This window comes from Palaemon carinicauda, chromosome 44, assembly GCF_036898095.1.
Source record: "Palaemon carinicauda isolate YSFRI2023 chromosome 44, ASM3689809v2, whole genome shotgun sequence".
NCBI classification, from domain to species: domain Eukaryota; kingdom Metazoa; phylum Arthropoda; class Malacostraca; order Decapoda; family Palaemonidae; genus Palaemon; species Palaemon carinicauda.
Window position 1 is genome coordinate 35,998,612 of NC_090768.1, and position 22,500 is coordinate 36,021,111.

The 22,500-nt window shown below is 35.4% G+C and overlaps 2 protein-coding genes across 5 annotated transcripts in view; one reads left to right on the forward strand and one right to left on the reverse strand.

The window, feature by feature from the left end:
• LOC137634379 (putative leucine-rich repeat-containing protein DDB_G0290503) overlaps positions 1–283 on the reverse strand; it is a 27,477-nt gene extending 27,194 nt beyond the window's left edge. The window contains exon 1 of the mRNA XM_068366774.1: positions 122–283. Within this exon, the coding sequence (XP_068222875.1) occupies positions 122–283 (162 nt within the window). The remainder of the gene's footprint in view (positions 1–121) is intronic.
• A 1,282-nt stretch (positions 284–1,565) lies between these two features.
• Positions 1,566–22,500, forward strand: part of LOC137634178 (DNA ligase 1-like) — a 71,117-nt gene continuing 50,182 nt past the window's right edge. For 2 of the 4 annotated variants that reach the window (XM_068366449.1, XM_068366445.1), the window contains exon 1: positions 1,566–1,674. The gene's annotated coding sequence lies outside the window, so the exon portion shown is untranslated. The remainder of the gene's footprint in view (positions 1,675–22,500) is intronic. The other 2 variants (XR_011042474.1, XR_011042478.1) reach the window with 2 other exon arrangements.

The following is a 22,500-nucleotide window of genomic DNA, read 5'->3' on the forward strand; positions in this document are numbered from 1 at the left end:
TTGTTGTTGTTATTTGATTATTGGGGACCACAAAACTACTTTATACTCACGATCTTGATCTATAGATATCTAAGAACCCCCCCCCCCCCCCCCCCCGCTCTCATATCACTCCAAGACTCACCCCACCTTCCTCGGCGGGGCCCCCGGAGGTTTTTGCTACGCCGCGAGTTCCAATCGACTCATTACTGTAACAATAAAAGTCTTGCTCTCGTCTGTACTGATATTTGACTGACTGACTGAGTGAGTGACTGACTGACTGTGGGCGGAAGTGTGATCCACTCATTATGATTACCCGAAGCAAGTGGGCGTGACGGTAACCGAAAACCAGCAATAATCATTAGTTACTCTCTGGAAAAATATTTTTTTTAAAGTGTTCTTCGTGTCGTGTAATTTCTAGGTATTAGTACATCCCTCCCGGGAATTATAAGTTTACATGGGCCGCTGGCTGGGTTAAGTTCGAATCTTCCGCCCACTTATACTTTAATGGGTGAGGGGGTGGTGAAAGAGGTGTTGTAAGTACGGTGTTTATTTTTCGGTGTTTAATTGATTTTCACGCGTGTTTGAGATTTACGGCTTTATCGTAGTGTGAAATCAAACTTTTGTGGCTAAGGTAAAATGTTGAGTTTGTATTTTGGTTTCTTCATAAAATCTGTACGATATATCTTTATTGGCTTATTTTTTATTAATGTTTTTTATATTTGGTTTTCCTTTTTCTTTCTTTTACTTTTTGTTTATTTCCTTATTTCCTTTCCTCACTGGGCTGTTTTCCTTGTTGGAACCCTCGGGCTTATAACATCCTGCTTTTCCAACTAGGGTTGTAGCTTGGCAAGTAATAATGCTTCATACATGTATTATAGCCACGAAATGAAAAATGGTGATGCCATATTTTGTAACTGATATTGACAATTTCTTAGTGTAAAATCTGAAAAAAAATTAAAAGATTAGACCAATTGGGCTGCCCCCATCTTTTTCTCTTACTTTACTCCCTTTTACCAAAACACGCTACACTCTCCTTCCCATCACCTTTCTAACCCAGCCTTTATATAATACTTAGGGCAAAATCTGAAAAAATATAAGAACATCCCAACCCCTGGATAATTAAATACCAATTGGTCTGCCCCCTATCTTTTTCTCATACTTTACTCCCTTTTTTCAAAACACGCTACACTCTCCTACCCATCACCTTTCTAACCTAGCCTTTAAATACTACTTTTTTCGCTTTTTTTTTTCATATGTAGCAATCATTGTCATTTAATTTTTCATCTTATGCAAATAATCATATTTCAAACCATCATATTTTCCTTAATTTAAAGAAATAGGATATTAACCCTTTCACCCCCAAAGGACGTACCGGTACGTTCTTGCAAAACACTGTTAATTATATGCTTTTACATATTTTTGATAATTTCATGAGAAACTTCAGGCATTTTCCTAAAGAATGAGACCAACCTGACCTCTCTAGGACGAAAATTAAGCCTGTTAGAGCAATTTGAAAAAAATATATATAGCAAAATGTGCTCGAAATTTAACCTTATGGTTTTAAATAAAATTTCTTTCCTTTTTTCAACAGGAGGTTGCAAGACGAACTTCACTATCCCGGGTCCTGTTGATGTCACAGCGAGTGTGTGCAGAAGTTGCCAAAGGTTGATTGTTCCTATAACTCAAGAAAACTAAGTAAGTACAATTCCATTTTACTTTTCTCTGGATTTTATAATCAAAGCGTAAAATTGTGTATTCGTTCAGCAATTTATTGTTTATTTTTTCTTTATTATTATGAAATACACATTTACGGTCTTACAGTTTATAACATATACACTATAGTATATTTATATAAATATTTATTTATACGTAAAATAAATTATAATTTATTTTACGTATAGTGAATTTACTAAGGAAATTTTTACCATTTATCTAAATGTTTTTTAAATCAAAAATATATTTAGCAGTGAATACTTTTTTAATGTTTATTCGCATTGTTAGGTATTTGTAGTTAGTTTTGATAAAATACACGGCTGGGACATTGTAAATCCCGTATTTTATAGTATCTTTTATATCAAAAGTGTTTGAGTTTATAAGTATCCAGAGCATAACCAGGAAAGTGCGTCTATTGAATTTTATAGTTCATTTTCTCTTTAGCGAACGAACTGGAAACTCCTTCAACATATCACAAGTCTCAGATCATCGGATCTTTTCCTCATCACCATAAACTACCCCCAAAAACCGGCTTCACGGTTTTTATGCTGAAATCCAGCCTTCTCCTCCCATTCATCAGACGCTTCATTAAATATAAGGGCTTTTTACTAAGCCCTTCCCTCTATTCCTTGTTATATGCTTGTATACTTTAGACTCTGCTCATAAGTCTATTAGACTGCTCATGAGTCTATAGAAAAGTGCTTCTCTCAGCCGGCGGTGAGTTGGCTTGGTTGATGTCTGGCGCTTCCACGCGATATTCAGACCACGGTCTAGGTATATTAAGACCGTGATGGAGCGTAGTGTACTAACCGACAACCGTTGCTGTTAACAGTTAACGGTGAGAAAAACAGACGTTTATTCAGGTCCCTATCAGTGCGAGGGGAGAGCGAAGATACTAAGCATAATATATACAAAAAAAGAAGAAGAAATGTCGTTATTATGTACGATCGTGTGACACACGGTTGGTACAGTAGACCAAGGTCTATAGCAGTAGGCTATGTCATATGAGTAACGGCTCCTCACCTATCCTTCTCCTTAGATTCCTAGACTGGGTTAAGACTTTTAGGGGTGCAGATATCTATGGTTATCTACGGGTACGTCCTTGATTATACACGATATCTTAGGATAGTCGTTCTGGGGCTTAGAACCCAGTGATACCTGACGGTAATTCTCTTGTAATATCCCTCACAGAAATAATATATACAGAAGGAAGCTACCTAAAGGAACTTCCATCAGGACGACACGGCTATCTCACCCAAAAATAGATTTTTCCTGTCAAAATCCGTGGTGTTTTTTTTTTCTTTTTTTTTTCTTTTTTTTATATATACATCGTTTAAGCTTATTACAGGCTGTTCTTTATTTGTATTTTTAAGATGAATTATTAGAAACGTTGGTTTGATACCAGTTGTGATAAGTTGGTAGCGTTTATATTTATTAGATGAAGTAACCTTATCAGAAACTTTGGTTCCAGCAGTGGTGATAAGTTAGTGTTATATTTGTACAAGATGAAGTAATATTGTCAGAAACATTTTTTGATACCAGTGGTGATAGGTTGGTGTGCTACCCAGGGATGTCAAAAGGCGGAATTTTGGGGCTAATGACGAATAAATAGATCTACAGTGGTATCGCCATTATTTCAATTTCCGATTTCTGCTTTATTCTGTCTGGGACCGAAAATATTTCCGCCTAGTTATTAAGGTTGAAAACCCTGTTTAATATTTATAATATGAAGTTTATGCTTTTATATCTGATGATCTGTATTTAATTTAGATTGAAACTGACATAACCTATAGTCAATTTTTTTTTTAACGAGGCAGATTTGCACTGACTCGCAGGGGTGCCCTTTTAGCTCTAAAAAATTTCCTGATTGCTGATTGGTTAGAATTATCTTGTCCAACCAATCAGCGATCAGGAAACTTTTCCAAGCTAAAAGGGCACCCCTGCGAGTCGGTGCAAATCTGCCTCGCTAAAAAGAATTGACTATAGTATATGAATTGTGTTTATATTTGGTTAATTTGGCGTATGTTCTGTTATTACAGCGTTTGAAGGCCATTTTCCTTACCAGTCGGAATCCAGTGGCAACACTGGTGATACATCTGACCGCTGATACTTTATCTTAAAAAGTACAAATATAGCAAAGATTCAATTAACAGCGCTAATAAGCAATTGTCTTTTCAATGTCATTTTTTTCACAGTACATTGCAAGCCTTTACATTACATTGTAATTCTCTGTTATTTCATGTAGTTGACTTGCCATCTATTAGAAAACTCTGTTCGCGAGAGAATCCCATTTGTATGTGATTTACACTTCCTGTCCCCAAGTTCCCACGGTGCAATATACTTAAGTATAGATATATTTTATACTGAGTCGTAAATGTACGCTTTATTTCAGCAAATAAAAAAAAAGTGTGTTTCTACTTCATATAAATCTTCGTCGTTTGTCATACACTTGCCTCAAACATAATATTAACTTTATTTTAGATGGTGTAAATGATAAAATAGTACCTTATCCATTATGCTACTACCAAGTGAATTATAGGACTTTTATAATCATCAGTGTTGCTAGTCCACTGCAGGACAGACTTACAAAGGCCTCAGAAACGTCCTTCCACATCTTGTATATACACACACTCGCAAATGGGTCTCCCCGCTAACTCAACATTCCATTCGTTATAAGATTTACAGATATCCTCAACCTTTCAAGAAGTCATATCTTTTGCATATAACCTCAAAGCTTTATAGATCATTATTCTCACGCGACCTTTTTTCTGACCTTTCGTCCTGGGCTGATCAAGAGAGAATCAATTTGCGGTTCATCAGAATTGCACTAGACTCCCACTAGACGCATTTCGCGTAGCTACAGCAGCGCCATGATTGCAACAAGGACTTGCACGATTGTCCCGATGCCAGTCATCTAAACAACGTAAGTGTTGCGATATATAACGGCTAATGACCGTCATTCCACTCCATCCTAATCCAAGAGGTGTGATGCACGGGGGCTCGCTTTTTAATATCGTAATAATCGCGGGAATTTATGGCTTCCTGGACATGGCCGCCTTGTTTTGGTTTGTCCCAAGTGCATGAACTGAAATATGTTTGCAATTATTATTATGCGACGCATTCTTGTTTAGATTTATTCCATTTCATGTTTTGATTTGCTGGATCCCAATGCTAAATTTCGCAATAAATTGGGTACATCCTTTTTCGCCCGCCAAATTTGTTAACTACTTTTACGCGCCAAAACTTCTCGTCATATTGAGAACAAGATGGCGGATAGCTGAAGAATATCTACGGTTATTTTTCATAGTTTTTCATATAATCGGTGGGAGTCTTTGTTTTAATATTTACTTTTAAATTTGTTTAGATTATTAAAGATTTTCATGAAAGTTCCGGTTAATTTTTATTGGTAGAGTAATTGGTCTATTATCTTAACTCACAGACATATCGGACGAAAAAATCAATAGATTGACATATTGCTTCGATTGTGTTCATGAAATTCTTTATAGGTAATAAAGTTATGATAATGATTGAATGAATAGATTAAGACTAATTACTGCGAATAATATGAGTATACATTATTGCGAAAAAACATTTGCATGAGCAAAAACCTTTCAAATATTCGTATTTCGCAAAAATACAGATGAAGGTAAAACTAATTATTTTAGAAAGATGAGGATAAAACTAGTTATTTTAGAAAGATGAAGGTAAAACTATTTCTCTTAGAAAGATAAAGGTAAAACTTTCTTTTAGAAAGATGAAGGTAAAACTTTCTTTTAAATAGATGTAGGTAAAACCAGTTCTTTTTTGAAAGGTGTAAGTAAAACTAATTATTTTAGAAAGATGAAGGTAAATCTAGTCATTTTAGAAAGATAAAAGGTAAAACTTTCTTTTAGAAAGATGAAGGTAAAGTTCTTTTAAAAAGATAAAAGGTAATGTTCTTTTAGAAAGATGAAGTTAAAACTATTTCTTTGAGATAGATGTAGGTAAAACTAATTGTTGTAGAACGATGAATTTAAAACTTTCTTTTTAGAAAGATGTAGGTAAAACCAGTTATTTTAGAAAGATGAAGGTAAAACCAGTTCTTTTAGAAAGATGAAGGTAAAACCAGTTCTTTTAGAAAGATGAAGGTAAAACTGTTTCTTTTAGAAAGATGAAGGTAAAACTGTTTCTTTTAGAAAGATGAAGGCAAAACTTTCTTTTAAATAGATGTAGGTAAAACTAATTGTTTTAGAAAGATGAATTTAAAACTTTTAGAAAGATGGAGGTAAAGCTAGTTCTTTTAGAAAGATGAAGGTAAAACTAGTTCTTTTAAAAAGATGAAAGTAAAAACTATTTTATTTTAGAAAGATGTAGGTAAAACCAGTTCTTTTAGAAAGATGAAAGTAAACTTAGTTCTTACAGATTACACAGGATCTTCGAATCTGTATGTGCTAGACGCATCGTCAGAGTACGCCAGAGAATCTCCCAAGAGATCTTAACACATTTCTAAGTGCTGGAGAGAAGCGCTCTTCATTTAGCGGATGCTGTACGGAAAATGCCGTGCTTAAGGTACGGGGGGAAATGCCGTGCTTAAGGTACGGGGGGAAATGCCGTGCTTAAGGTACGGGGGGAAATGCCGTGCTTAAGGTACGGGGGGAAATGCCGTGCTTAAGGTACGGGGGGAAATGCCGTGCTTAAGGTACGGGTGAAATGTTCTCTCAGACAGGCGCGTTCTTTGGAGCGTTAAGCATGAAAAGAATTTTTGGTGCATTAACAACGAATTTGCGTTTTTCTTTTGTTTATTTTTGCCTTTGGAATTGTATATTTAATGTTGGAAAAGTATTAAGTACAGAATAAATGCAATTTATGAGTCGTTTTCAACTTTGGCATGATTTATTTATTGTTGGAAAAGTGTGAAGTACAGAATAAATGCAATTGGCGAGTTGGTTTCGACTTTGGCATGATTTATTTAATGCTGGAAAAGTGTGAAGTACAGAATAAATGAAATTTATGAGTTTTTCCGACTCTGGCATGATATACTTAATGCTGGAAAAGTATGAAGTACAGAATAAATGCAATTTATGAGTTTTTTTTTTTTTTTTTTTTTTACTTTTGTATGATTTATTTAATGTTGGAAAAGTGTGGAGTACATGATATATGCAATGTATGAATTTTTATTTTGAATGAATATTTATACTAATTACCTTTAACTCGTTACTTTTTTAGTAAGTTTAGTACCATGGTCTTCCACTGTCTTGGGTTAGAGTTCTCTTGCTTGAGGGTACAATCGGGAACACTATTCTGTCTTATTTCTCTTCCTCTTGTTTTGTTAAAGTTTTTTTAGTTTATATAGGAGATATTTATATTGATGTTGCTCTTCTTAAAATATTTTATTTTTCTTCGTTTCCTTTCCTCACTGAGCTATTTTCTCTGTTGGAGCCCCTGGGCTTATAGCATCCTGCTTTTCCAACTAGGGTTGTAGCTTAGCAAATAATAATAATAATAATAATACTTACCAATTATGATGTTACGGCATCATGATCCCATTTAAAAAATGTAGGAAATATTGTTCCTGGATTTAAGATTTATTAGATTCCAAATCGGGTAGTCGAATCGATGGAACTTCAAAAGTTCAAACTTGCAGCAAATGTTTTTATGTTGAACACTGACATAAGTCTTTTTATAGTTTATATATGAAATATCTGTTTTGATGTTACCGTTACTAGAATGTTTTAGTTTAATTGTTCAATATTTCTCATATCGTTTATTTATTTCCTTATTTCCTTTCCTCACTGGGCTATTTTTCCTTGTTGGAACCCTTGGGCGTATAGCATCCTGCTTTTTCAACGAGGGTGGTAGTTTAGCAATATTAATAATAATAATAACCAACATAAGATATGTTTAGTAAAAGAACATTAAATTATATCACTCATGAATGTTCTCGAATGTTCTTATCCACTGAAAAGAGTGAGAGAACTGGAGGAATAACTTGAAAAGAACAAGGACTTTGAGGCAACCGCATATAAGCTATTCGAGGTGGATCATCGTCAGCGGTTATCGCTGCGGTGGTATGAAAGCTATTCCTCGGGTTTGACCCCCACTCATCCGGGTTCGCCTGCTTTCGGGTCCTGTTCGAAACAGGATTTGTTCAACTTTTTTGTCGCCGTTTTGCGCTGAGAATCGGATGGCGTTCATCAAGCTTTTGGAGAATATTTGCTGTTACTATGCTTAAAATATTTCATTTTCCTTGTATCCTTTCCTCGCTGGGCTGTTTTCCCTGTTGGGGTCCTTGGGCTTGTAGCATCCTGGTTTTCCAACTAGGGTTATGGCATAGCATTTAATAATAATAATAATAATAATAATAATAATAATATCAACTTAAATACTGCTTTTGTAAGATTGTCGCGTAAAAAAAAATCTTGTGAATGTGTTATTACCAATATTTATTACAATTCTTCTTAGTCTGCATATTTTGTTAAGCTTTTTTGTCGCCGTTTTGCGCTGAGAATCGGATGGTGTTCATCAAGCTTTTGAAGAACATTTGCTGTTACTATTCTTAGAATATTTAATTTTTCCTTGTTTCCTTACCTCACTGGACTGTTTTCCCTGTTGGGGCCCCTGGGCTTGTAGCATCCTGCTTTTCCAACTAGGGTTGTGGTTTAGCATTTAATAATAATAATAATAATAATAATAATAATAATATCAACTTAAATACTGTTTTTGTAAGATATCTGGTTGAATGTCGCGTAAAAAAAATCTTATGAATGTGTTATTACCAGTATTTACCACAATTTTTCTTTGTCTGCATCTTTTAACACTTTTATGTGGGGTCGATGTTTGTGGCATCGTGTGGGAAAAGAAGCAGACAAAGAAGAAGTAATAGATTGAGTTACAGAAGTAAATACTGGTAATAACACATTCACCAGTATTTATTACAATAAATCAATTACAAACAACCTCACATGTAGCTAAAAAAATGAGAAAATTAGGCTTTTGGAGAACCTACACTGGATTTCAACTTAAACATTGCTTATGTAAAGAAGTATGTGGATTAATATTATGTAAAGAAACTTGTGATTAAATTTTATTACCTGGATTGATTACTGCAACTATCTATTACAACCTATCCGTGTAACTAAAGAAATTAAAAAGTTAAGATTTGGAGAACATACACTGGATATCTCTTTAGAAAGACTGCTTTTTTAAGAAATATTATGTGAATATTATGTAAAGAGACTTGTGAATGTGTTATTACCAGTATTTACTACTGTAACTCAATCTATTACAACCTACCTGTGCAATTAAAGAAATTCCAAAATTAAGATTTGGAGAACCTTCACTGGATATCAACTTTAATATTATGTGAAGAAACTTTCAATTAACTTATTATCTGGCTTGACTAGTGCAACTATCTATTACAACCTACCCGTGCAAATAAATTAAGCTTTTGGAGAACTTACATTGGATACCACTTTAGAAAGAATGTTTTTTTAAGAAAAGTATCTGGGTGAATATTATGTAAAAAATTTGTGATTAACTGTGTTATTACCAGGTTTGACTAATTGTGACTCTATTACAACTTACCCGTATACAACTAAAGAAATTACAAATCAAGATTTGGAGAACATTCACTGGATACCAACTTGAATATTAAGTCAAGAAACTTGTAATTAACTGTTATTACCTGGATTGACTACTGCAACTATCTATTACAACCTACCCGTGCAAATAAAAAAATTACAAAATTAAGCTTTTGGAGAACTTACATTGGATACCACTTAAGAAACATTGCTTTTTTAAAGATCTGGGTGAATATTTTGTAAAGAAACTTATTATTACACAATAGCTACTGTAACTCGAATACAATCTACCCAAAGTTCAACTTGAGAAATTACAAATAATAAACAGAGGAGCAAGTTTGATAAAAGGCGTCTCACCCCCGAGAAAGAAAATAAAACTATACTAATTGAACTACACCGGCTGCCTATTAAAGACAGAATAGAGTTTAAGACGTGCAATGACTCGTCAAGTTATCAGAACCGAACGTCCAAGATATTTAAGAGAATTGTTACACATTGTACAGCCAACAAATCGAGTAGACGCGAGAATGGTTACAGATGTTTCAAGTTTATTAGAGCCAAGGTGTACCTCTGCTGTAGTTTCTAGAGCTTTCAGATATGCGGTCCCAAGACTATAGAAGTGGTTCTATAATGTGGATATGATAATTAATGCGGGATACTGTGTTCATACTCTAAATATATGACAAACCATTATATATATATATATATATATATATATACTCGGGCACACTGTTCTATCTAGTTTCTCTTCCTTTTGTTTTGTTAAGTCTATTATAGTTTATATAGGAACTATTTATTTGTGTTGTTACTATTCTTAAAATATTTTATTTTTCCATATTTCCTTTTCTCACTGGGCTATTTTCCCTGTTGGGGCCCCTGGGCTTGTAGCATCCTGCTTTTCCAACTAGGGTTGTAGCTTAGTATTTAATATATATATATATATATATATATATATACTGTGTGTGTAAACTATTTTACGGGACCCATCAGAAAAACGGCTATTATTTAGATAGATATACACACAGGCATCCCCTCCCACCAGGGTATGACTACTCTGCCCCTACCCAATGAACGGGGAGAAACCTAATGGTTATACGTCTGGCAATGCCGCTGAGCGTGACCGAAAAGAAATGTATGTATGTATATTTAATATATATAATGTGTGTTTATAGTCAGACATTCTTTATTTTATAGGGTAGTTTATATATATATATATATATATATATATATATATCAGTGGCTCGTACAGTGGTTACTTGTTTGCCTAGCATTCGCCTGGGAGCAGATCGATCCCTGCCCGGGGCCGTGAGTTTAAGCTGTTTACTGGGGTGGCCACTGCTGTGGTTGGGCACCGCAATGGGGGTTGATTAGCTTGCCTGGCTGACGTTCTGGTGAGCATCTATTCTGATGAAACTGAAACCAGACACCTTTAACCTTTATATATATATTCCAATATATATATATATATATATATATGTGTGTGTGTGTGTGTGTGTATATATACATATATATATATATATATATTTATATATATATGTATATATGTATATATATACACATATATACATATATATATAGATATATATATATTATATATATACATACATATATACATATATATATATATATATATATAATATATATATGTATATATATTTATATATATGTATATATGTGTATATATATGTGTATATATATATATATATATATAAGTGAAAGTCTTTCAATTGGTTTCACGTTATTTTTACTTGTCTGAAAATCCGGGCGTGAACAGTCATAATAGACTCTTTCACGTTTTGATTTTTCTAATAACAGCGAATAGTAGAAAACGCTTTTTTTTCCGAGGACTAAAGATGGGATTTTAGGTCTTGAGGAAGATATGAATTGACTTAAGATAAATCTATTGTTTTTATTTAGTGATTATAAATATATATATATATATATATATATATATATATTATATGTATATGTGTATGTGTATATACTATATATATATATATATATATATGTGTGTGTGTGTGTGTGTGTATGTATAATGTGAGTGTGAATTCTCTTGTTGATCCAACTTTGTGCGACTGTCGTTGACTTTGCTGTCTTTTAACACCTGTACCATGTACAGTATAAGGACAGGACATGCCCTTAACACCACGTGCTCAGCGTGACGTCCGACAGCATAACGTCACCACCCAGGTGTCTTGACGTCAAGAAGTAACGTTATTTCCAAAGTGAAACAGGATGACGAAATTCTTAGGGGAAAGGACTTCATTCAAAAAAGGAAAAAAAAAATTGTGGGTTGGCCTTTTTGACTGCCTGGGGTAGTGTTCGAGCCTTTTGTAAGTGTTCAGGACTTTTGACACTTTTTAATAGTGTTAGTGTTCGGGACTTTTGTGTTTCGGCTTTTTGACTGCGTGTGTTTGCTAGTGTTAGCGTAATAGTGTTCGGGCCTTTTGAAAGCTAGTGTTCGGGACTTTTGAAAGCTAGTGTTCGGGACTTTTGACGGCCTGTGTATACTAGTAATAGTGTTCGGGACTTTTGAAAGCTAGTGTTCGGGACTTTTGACGGCCTGTGTATACTAGTAATAGTGTTCGGGACTTTTGAAAGCTAGTGTTCGGGACTTTTGACTGCCTGTGTATACTAGTATTAGTGTTCGGGCCTTTTGAAAGTTAGTGTTCGGGACTTTTGACTGCCTGTGTTTACTAGTATTAGAGTTTGGGGCTTTTTGAAAAAATTCTTAACTTTTGACCCTTTTTACCGAGCCTTTAGACTGGTCCTGTTTACTAGTGTTAGTGTTCGAACCTTTTTGACTGCCTGGGTTATCTAGTGTTAGCGTTCGAGCCTTTTGAAAAAAAAATTGTTAACGTTTGGACCTTCTGACTGTCTGTGTTTACCAGTGTTTATAAGTAGTAGGTTGGCCAAGGCACCAGCCACCCGTTTAGATAATATCGCTAGAGTTATGGCGTCCTTTGACTGGCCAGATATTATTACATAGGACCCCTCGCTCATTTTTTTTCTTTGCTTAAACATACACCAACTAGACCGGTCTATACTTTAATAATTCTTCTATTTTCTCGTACTGTAATTATTTAGTGGCTATTTCCAATTGGTATGGACAGAAGAGGCTCTTTAGCTATGGTATTCTCTAGTGTTGGTTAGTGCCATAGCCTCTGTACCATGGTCTTCCATTTGTCTTGTGGGAGATTTTTCTTGCTTGAGGTTACACTCAGGCATACTATTCTATTTGATTATTTCCTTTCCTCACTGGTCATCCCTGTTGGAGCCCTTTGGCATATTGCATCCATCTTTTTCCAGCTAGGGTTATAGCTTCATCGTCATCTCCTCCTTCGCCTATTGACGCAAAGGGCCTCGGTTAGATTTCGCCAGTCGTCTCTTGTAATTTCTGCCTCCCAATGATAGGAAGAGCCGACATCGAGCTGATGATAAAGCTATAACCCTGGCTGGGTTATAGCTTAGCAAGTAATAATAACGACAATGATTAGTGTTCGGGCCTGTGACTGTCTGTCTGTCTGTGCATGTTCCTCCCAGTGGTCATGGGAGTTCATTGCGACATTATTCGTCGCTCCGTTACCGTTGGAGGCGTTGAAAATCTCCCTCTCTCTCTCTCTCTCTCTCTCTCTCTCTCTCTCTAATGCGGCCACTCTCCAACAATGCCTATTGTTCGTTGCTCTAGTTAAGCTTTTTGCTCTCTCATGCTAACAACCCGCCCTCTGTTGTGTGCAACGGCTAAGGCGGCGCTGCTGGGCTGGTTCAGCTTCGCCCCCTTTTTGCCTTTATCTTCATTATAGCAGCGGTGCGGATTCACGCTGGCGAAAAATGCGCACTTCTACTGCGCCTTTCATTGTCGATGTTATGGGCAAACATTGTATGCCTCCCTACCCCCTCCCCTCCTCTCTCTCTCTCTCTCTCTCTCTCTCTCTCTCTCTCTCTCTCTCTTCTAGAATGTAGTGAACATTAACACGGTAAACGGATTCAAGAATAAGGTAGACAAGATCATAGAAACTCTTAACATTTAAACTAATTCGCTCTACCAAAGAGCAAATTGAGAAAAAGTCTGAGACGTCCAAAATCTCTCTCTCTCTCTCTCTCTCTCTCTCTCTCTCTCTCTACGGATATAGTGGACAGTAACACGGTAAATTAATTCAAGAATAAGGTAGGTAAAATCATAAAAACTCTTAATGTTTAAACTAATTTGCTCTACCCAAGAACAAATGAAGTCTCCACGGATGGACTAAGTGTGAGACATCCAGAATTCTCTCTCTCTCTCTCTCTCTCTCTCTCTCTCTGCGGATGTAGTGGACAGTAACACGGTAAATTAATTCAAGAGTAAGGTAGGTAAAATCATAAAAACTCTAAATGTTTAAACTAATTTGCTCTACCCAAGAACAAATGAAGTCTCCGCTGATGGACTAAGTGTGAGACATCCAAAATTCTCTCTCTCTCTCTCTCTCTCTCTCTCTCTCTCTCTGCGGATGTAGTGGACATTAACGCGGTGAACGATTTCAAGAGTAAGGTAGACAAGATCATAAAAATTCTTCAAACAACCTAATTCCCTCTACCCAATACCAAATGAAGTCTCCGCCGATGGACTGTCTTTGAGACATCCAAAATCCTTGTGACTCTCTCTCTCTCTCTCTCTCTCTCTCTCTCTCTCTCTCTGCGGATGTAGTGGACAGTAACACGGTAAATTAATTCAAGAGTAAGGTAGGTAAAATCATAAAAACTCTAAATGTTTAAACTAATTTGCTCTACCCAAGAACAAATGAAGTCTCCGCTGATGGACTAAGTGTGAGACATCCAAAATTCTCTCTCTCTCTCTCTCTCTCTCTCTCTCTCTCTCTCTCTCGGATGTAGTGGACAGTAACGCGGTGAACGATTTCAAGAGTAAGGTAGACAAGATCATAAAAATTCTTCAAACAAACTAATTCCCTCTACCCAATACCAAATGAAGTCTCCGCCGATGGACTGTCTTCGAGACATCCAAAATCCTTGTGACTCTCTCTCTCTCTCTCTCTCTCTCTCTCTCTCTCTGGTAACGAGTTTGACCCTGTGTATGGAAAGAACAATGTGGGTACATTAATGTCAATATTTCAATTTGATCGTGAATTTGGTATTGGGTGGTCGGTCGACTATTGAGTGTTGTAAATTGGGAAGGAGTCGAGTTTGGTATCGGGTGGTCGGTCGACTATTGAGTTGTAAATTGGGAAGGAGTTGAGTTTGGTATCGGGTGGTCGGTCGACTATTGAGTGTTGTAAATTGGGAAGGAGTTGAGTTTGGTATCGGGTGGTCGGTCGACTATTGAGTGTTGTAAATTGGGAAGGAGTTGAGTTTGGTATCGGGTGGTCGGTCGACTATTGAGTGTTGTAAATGGGGAAGGAATTGAATTTTGTATTGGGCGGTCGGTCAACTATTGATGGTTGCAAATGGGGAGGAATTGAATGTTGTAATCGGCAGTCAGTCGACTATTGAGGGTTGAAGATGGGGACGGAGTTGAATTTGTATTGGATGGTCGGTCAACTATTGATGGTTTCAAATGTGGGTGGAATTGAATGTTGTATTGGGTGGTCGGTCGACTATTGAGTGTTGTAAATGGGGGAGGAATTGAATGTTGTATTCGGCGGTCAGTCGACTATTGAGGGTTGCAGATGGGGACGGAGTTGAATTTGTTTTGGGTGGTCGGTCAACTATTGATGGTTTCAAATGGGGGTGGAATTGAATGTTGTATTGGGTGGTCGGTCGACTATTGATGGTTTCAAATGGGGGAGGAATTGAATGTTGTTTTCGGCGGTCAGTCGACTATTGAGGGTTGCAGATGGGGACGGAGTTGAATTTGTATTGGGTGGTCGGTCGACTATCGAGGGTTGCAGATTGGAGGAGGAGTTGATAAAGAGAGGGCTAGCAGCAGTAGGATAAGTTCAAAACCACACTCAGCTGATCATTGCTTCATTCTAAAAATCGTTTTATACAGCCTAATTAGAATTAAAACTTCTTAAAACTTATTCACGAGTCGATGTGTTTGTAATTTAAAAATATAAGATGAATAATAAAAGGTACAGTTGTAAATATATGTTAATTACAAAATTTATTCATGTAAATTTATTATGATATATTTACAATATATATTTGAAGAATTGATCATTTATATTTCTTAATAAAAGAAATTAAAACTAAGAAATTTGAAGACCCCGAAATTGCAAACCTGTCAACCCATTACTCGTACATTTACCCTCTTGGACCTTTTAACTAATAATAATAATAATGATAATAATAATAATAATAATGATAATGATGATAATAATAATAATAATAATAATGATAATAATAAAAATAATAATAATAATAATAATAGTAATGATAATAATAATAGTAATAATAATAATAATATTAATAATACTAATAATAGTAATAATAATAATAGTAAAAATAGTGATAATGATAATAATAATAATAATAATAATAATAATACTGATAATGATGATGATGATGATATCCTAAGGGCCAGAGCACCTTACCTGAGAGCGACAATTATTGAGATGCGAGTTGGAACAAGGGATTTTTAAGAGAGGGGTGGGGGGTGGGGGGGGGGGGGTGAATTGCCACACCACAAACTGGTCCAGATAATAAGCGTTGTCATTACCCGCTCTGACCTTACATTTCTTGTCTTGTCACATGAGCAGACTTTTAGATTCGCACATACGAATGTGAGTCAATTGTATCGCAAGTCTTTATATTAAGAGAATTTAAATTGAAGTTTGATCATTTGGTGAGAGAGAGAGAGAGAGAGAGAGAGAGAGAGAGAGAGAGAGAGAGGGGGGGGGGAGGGTGGTTAGATTATAAATGTATGTCAGAGAAGAAATTGTCCTCTAATGAATTGTTATAATTATTATTATTATTATTATTATTATTATTATTACTTTTATTTTTTTGTGTTAGATGTAATTACACCCCGCTGTATTATTATTAATAGTAGTAGTGTTAATATCACTATTATTATCATTATTATTATCATCATTATCATTATCATTATTATTATTATTCTGGTTCGCCATCAATAATTAAATACACATAATTGACTCCACATTGCTCTAATTTTATTCAACTTTCCTTTTAAATTTACCCCATAGTCAACTAAAACTCGTCCACGAACTAGTAGTTGTCATTCAGCGTCGTTTTTCATCCCACGACGGTCCTTAAACGAAATCATCAGAGTGACCAGCTTTTATGGCATGGTTAAGTAAGCAACATTTTTGTGGTCGACTCGTTATTTGCCTTTTCTTGGTGCCTCTGTTGGCGCGGGGGGGGGGGGGGGGGGGGGTTGACCCTGGGGAAGGGGGTTGGGGGATGGCCTCTAGTGTTGTTCACCTAGGGGGAGGGGCGGGACCGGGTACCCTCGTAAAGTTCGTCTTCGGATAAATGTTTATACGTTCTGTTGACGGGAATTTTTCCGGACATTTCGGCCAGGAAATTTGGCTTCGGGAATTTGGCAGATTGATATCAGTTGAGGGACGATACGGGAAGGGGTGGGGCGGGGGGGGGACTTACTATGTTAAAATGTCCGGGGGGGGGGGGAGTTCGAGACTAAATTTGTCCTCACAAGGGTCCCCCAGTTGAGGTCTGAGAGCGAGAGAAATAAGAGGGAAAAGAATTCAATAGATCGTTGGTCCCAGAGCAATGTCGTTTGCGTTATTATTATTATTATTATTATTATTATTTGCTAAGCTATAACCCTAGTTGGAAAAGAAAGATTATATTATTCAAAGGGCTCCAACAGGGTAAAATGGGGTTAATCTAAGCACTAAATGAGTTAGAATCAAAGAAAGCTTCAATTTGATTTTACACTTTTGGAACACTTGGGCTTATAGCATCCTGCTTTTCCAGCTAGGTTTGTAGCTTAACTAATAATAATAATAATAATAATAATAATAATAATAATAATAATAAGCTTGTCTGATAATGAAGTTATTAGCTTCCTTCTGAAATAAGTGAAGTCGACTACCACTTTTAAAATAAAGTTAACGCAGGTAGCTTTTTATATATACACATAAAACATTTAGTTTAATGATGATGCAGGTAGCAGAAAGTTTTTATATTTATATAAATAAAAACATTTGTATATAAAAAAAGCCACTGGATACTACAGAAACGTGTGTCCTTGTGGGCTGAGCACAGGGCAAGTCAGAGTAGAGCTCAGACAGGGAGAGTTTTTTTTTTTTTTTTTTTTTTTTTTTTTTTTTTTTTTTTTTTTCTTCTTCTCGACGAAGACAGATTACAGCCGAGTCCTTCCTCTTTGAACTTTTTGCTCCTTGTTAATGATGCAAAATAGCGGATATATGGATCACCGAGAGGTGGAATGGGTTCATATCTGTACCTCTGGGAAAACGGTCTGTGTGTGTGTGTGTGTGTGTGTACTTAAATGCGAGTCCTTAGTGGTTGGATTTTGCCTCGTTTTAGAATGAAACGACGCTTTGTCTCTACCGTGTCTGTCTAGTCAAGGTTTCTAAAGTGGCAGTGGCTCTCTGTATGTAGACAATTATCGAACTGATTTATGTTCACGTTCAATGACAATAAGGGGTCCATCTTGCTGGAATTAACTACCTCTTGAAATTAGAAAATGTCTAAATCTTAGTACTGTATTAGTCAAGAGGAAACTAGCAATATTTTCTAAATTTTAGTTGAATGTACACTTATCTTAGATTTTTACAATCCATATTTTTATTAGCAATATTTTATTTTAGTTGAATGTACACATATCTTAGATTTTTACAATCCATTTTTTGTAATTTTTATGTAAATAATTCATATTATGTAGCAGAACAACCAATTTATAGTGGAATAAATAGTTTTGGCTTTGACTCTTTAATGTGAAATTTAATATCCTTTCAGTATTGAGTATATTTGCGTCTTGAATGTCTGTTTAATGATCCAAAGTCAGTTATTTATTATTATTATTATTACTAGCCAACCTACAACCCTATTTGGAAAAGCAAGATGCTATAAGCCCAAGGGTTCCAATAGGGAAAATAGCCCAGTGAGGAAAGGAAATAAAGGACTCGTTAGAATGATTAGAAAGGCAGTTCACGAATCACATTCGAGCCTTATTCTTATACTAGTGTACGCGACCCGTACAAAATTGCGGCTATTTAGAAAGATGCACTCACACGCACCCACTCTTACCAGGGTATGACTACTCCCTAGCATCCTACCCCAATAACTGGGAGAGCTGGGCATGACAGGAGGTGTGTATATATATTATATGTATATGTGTGTGTGTATGTGTGTATATACATATATATATATGTATATATATTGTATATATATATATGTGTATATATATATATATATATATATATATGTTAAAGAATTTATCATATCAATTTTTCACATTATTTAACGAAATGTCAAGGAGAGAGAGAGAGAGAGAGAGAGTTCCTCTTTATGTTGGGGAGATTAAGATATTACTATGGGAGACGCCTCCCCATTATCTTGACAGCTGTTTTTCCATTACTTCTGAAGATAGATCTTAATTTCCATTGTTTATACTTTCCTAAACTTTCTTTAAGATCTGACTCACTGTATTTTTATTCATTCATTAAAATACAAGTTATTTTATCCGACTTAAATTTCATTAGATATTGTAGAAACTTGAAAAAATAACTTCTTTAGTCGCTTAGAAACCTTAACAGCAAATAAATCTCTCTCTCTCTCTCTAGTATAATAAATTATTCAAGATTAGGGCATACCCTTAGTCGCACGAAAACTTAACATTGGAAAACTCTCTCTCTCTCTCTCTCTCTCTCTCTCTCTCTCTCTCTCCTTTACATTTCATTAGATAAAGAAAAAAAAGTTATATAATAGATTCTTTAATCGTAAGGCATAGCTTTAGTTGCACGAAAAATTATCAATGGAAAACTCTCTCTCTCTCTCTCTCTCTCTCTCTCTCTCTCTCTCTGCTTTACATTTCATTGAATTATGGGAAAAATTAATATGATAAATTCTTTAACATAGGGCATAGCCTTAGTCGCTTGAAAACCTAGCAATGGGAAACTCTCTCTCTCTCTCTCTCTCTCTCTCTCTCTCTCCTTTACACTTCATTAAATAATGGGAAAAAGTTATATAATAGATTCTTTAATCGTAAGGCATAGCCTTAGTTGCAATAAAACTTAACATTGGAAAACTCTCTCTCTCTCTCTCTCTCTCTCTCTCTCTCTCTCTTGAGGTCAGAAACGGAGGCCGGGTTCGATTTCATCGGACATCGTTGTGGTCGCTGTTTATAACATTGTTGAACCTTTGGCGAGGAGTTATAACGAATTTATTGGCCGAGCGATTTCCACGAGGTCCTCAGCTTCCTTCCTCCTTCCTCTAGTGAAACCTGATCTTTGTAGCACAGTTCAAAAGCTTAATTAGCATTTTGTACATGATTATATCATCATCATCCTCACTATCATCATCATCATCATCATGATCATCAGGTGTTACTAATCCACTGCAGAAGAAAGGCCTCAGCCACGTCATCTACTTGTCTGCTTATGAGTCTCTCTGTGCTAGTCCATGCCCGCAAACTTCCTTCGTTCGTTGATTCGTCGTTTTCTCTTCCTTCCTGGGCTTCTTTCGCAATCTTTAGGGACCCATCCTGTTATTCTTAATGTCCATCTATATGTACATATGTAAATGTATGTATTCCCTTTCCTCACTGGGCTATTTTTCACTGTTGGAGCCCTTGGGCATATAGCATCTTGCTTCTCCAACTAGGGTTGTAGCTTAGTTAGTAATAATAATGATAATAATAATAATAATAATAATAATAATAGTGTGTTTATATATATGTATATATATATATATATATATGTATGTATATATATAAGTTTATATATATATAAATATATATATCTAAATATATATATCTAAATAAATAATTTAATAATAATAGTGTTTATATATATATATATATATATATGTATACATATATGTATATATATGTTTATATATATATATATATATATATGCATATATATGTATATATATATGTATATATAAATAAATAATTTATATACTGTATACATAAACTACACCATCATTAATTAGATAATTCTTATCGATTACAATGAAACTTATGTACGTCGCTCCTTTGCCTTGAAATGCATACTCACGAATACTTCGAACGGAAGTCATTTGCTAATGTAGGTAATTGTATCCAGCCGGTTAATTTGTTTTCCAGGAACTGATGAAAACCGTAATCATGGCCAAGTCCTTTGTATGCTTTTTCGTGAAAAACGGTCCCTCTCTGAGAGAGAGAGAGAGAGAGAGAGAGAGAGAGAGAGAGAGAGAGCTGTTTGGGCGTGTTACTATGGTGTAGCGGGAAATAAGTGATAACATTGTTATTATTATTATTATTTATTATTATTATTATTATTATTGTTATTATTATTATTATTAGCTAAGCTACAAGCATATTTGGGAAAACATGATGCTGCAATTGCATTAGTATTATTATTCTATTTATTGATATTAATAATTATTATTGTTATTATTATTATTATTATTATTATTATTATTATTATTATTATTATTATTATTACTACTAGCTAAGCTACAACCGTAGTTGCATAAGCAGAATGCTATAAGCCCTAGGACTCAAGCAGGAAAAAATAGCCCTGTGAGGGAAGAAGGATAAGGAAATAAACTATAAGAGAAACAATTGACAATTAACGCTTTTTAAGAATAGTAATAACGTTAAGATAGATCTTTTTTAAACAAACTATTAAAAAAAGAGACGAAGTTAAATATATTTAAAGAATAGTAACAACATTAAAGTAGACCTTTCACAGATATTGTTATTATTGTTACTTGCTACGCTACGCCCCTAGTTGCTATACGACCAAGAGCTCCAAGAGGGAAAAATAGCTCAGTGAGGAAAGGAAGTAAGGAAATAAATAAACGATATAAGAAGCAATGAACTATTGAAATAAAATATTTTGAAAACATTAACGACATTAAAACATTTCATATATAGCCTAAAAAGACCCATGTTAGCCTGTTCAACATATAAACATTCTTTGAAAGCTTGAACTTTTGAAGAGCGCGCGCGCGCGAGCGAGCCGTTTTTGGGCGTGGAACTACGGTGTGTAGCGGGAAATAGCAATGCTGTACGTGCGCTTGTGATACCATCAACAGGAAATAACGTCTTGTTCTTCTCCGCCGTAACAATGAGGCCTTGATGACGCATAACACGGAGGAAATGAGAAGCAGCGCTGCCTCGCACTTAATGTGGCGCCATCTAGTGATTGAGATACAAGCGCAAGCACAGGGAAAAACAGAAGAACGCTTAGCCTGTCTTCGTGTGCAATTTCCGCTGATGACATATTTGCTTAAGTTGAACGTCATGCATCTATTCTTTCCTCGTTTAAGCTTAAAATTGACGGGAGGAAAAGATGCCAGATACAACTAGTTTTCCTAGACAGTTGCTGGCAATTTACCGTCTCGTTCCAATCGTAATGTGCTATACGATGACATCCTGATTCGGTTTTGCATTGTCACCCCCAGAGTTCCTATCGTTTTTCTTCAGTTTCCTCTGGTTTTTAGCCTTTTCTAGTTTTTCATATCAGTTTAGAGTAGTGTTGTAGGTTAAGGCGAGTCGGGTGAAGGTTAGACGTAATGCATTTGATTAAGGCCACGCAAGAATGGATAGGAAGTGGCGAGGAACCTCGCGCTTTAAATTGACAATCGTAGACCTGATAGGTTAACTCAGGCTTACCTTGGGCTTTTGGTAGCTTTCCCGGGTGGTTTCATATAGCCATTCCTCTAAATGCAATTAAAATATTTCAAGTGGAGTTTATATATATTTTAATTTGGGTAGGCCTACTATTCTTTTAAATCAATTTAAGTATTTGAATTTTACAATATTATTATTATTATTATTATTACTTGCTTAGCTACAACCCTAGTTTGGACAAACAGGATTCTACAAGCCCAGGGGCTCCAACAGGGAAAATAGCCCAAAGAGGAAAGGGAATAAGGAAAAATAAAATATTTCAAAAATAGTAACAACATTGAAATGAATATCTCCCTATATAAACTATAAACTTTCCAGTGAGGAAAGGAAACAAGGATATGAATACACTACAAGACCAGTAGTGTACCCTCAAGCAAGAGAACTCTATCCAGGGACAGTGGAAGACCATGGTACAGAGGCTATGGTACTACCACTATTATTATTATTATTATTATTATTATTAGA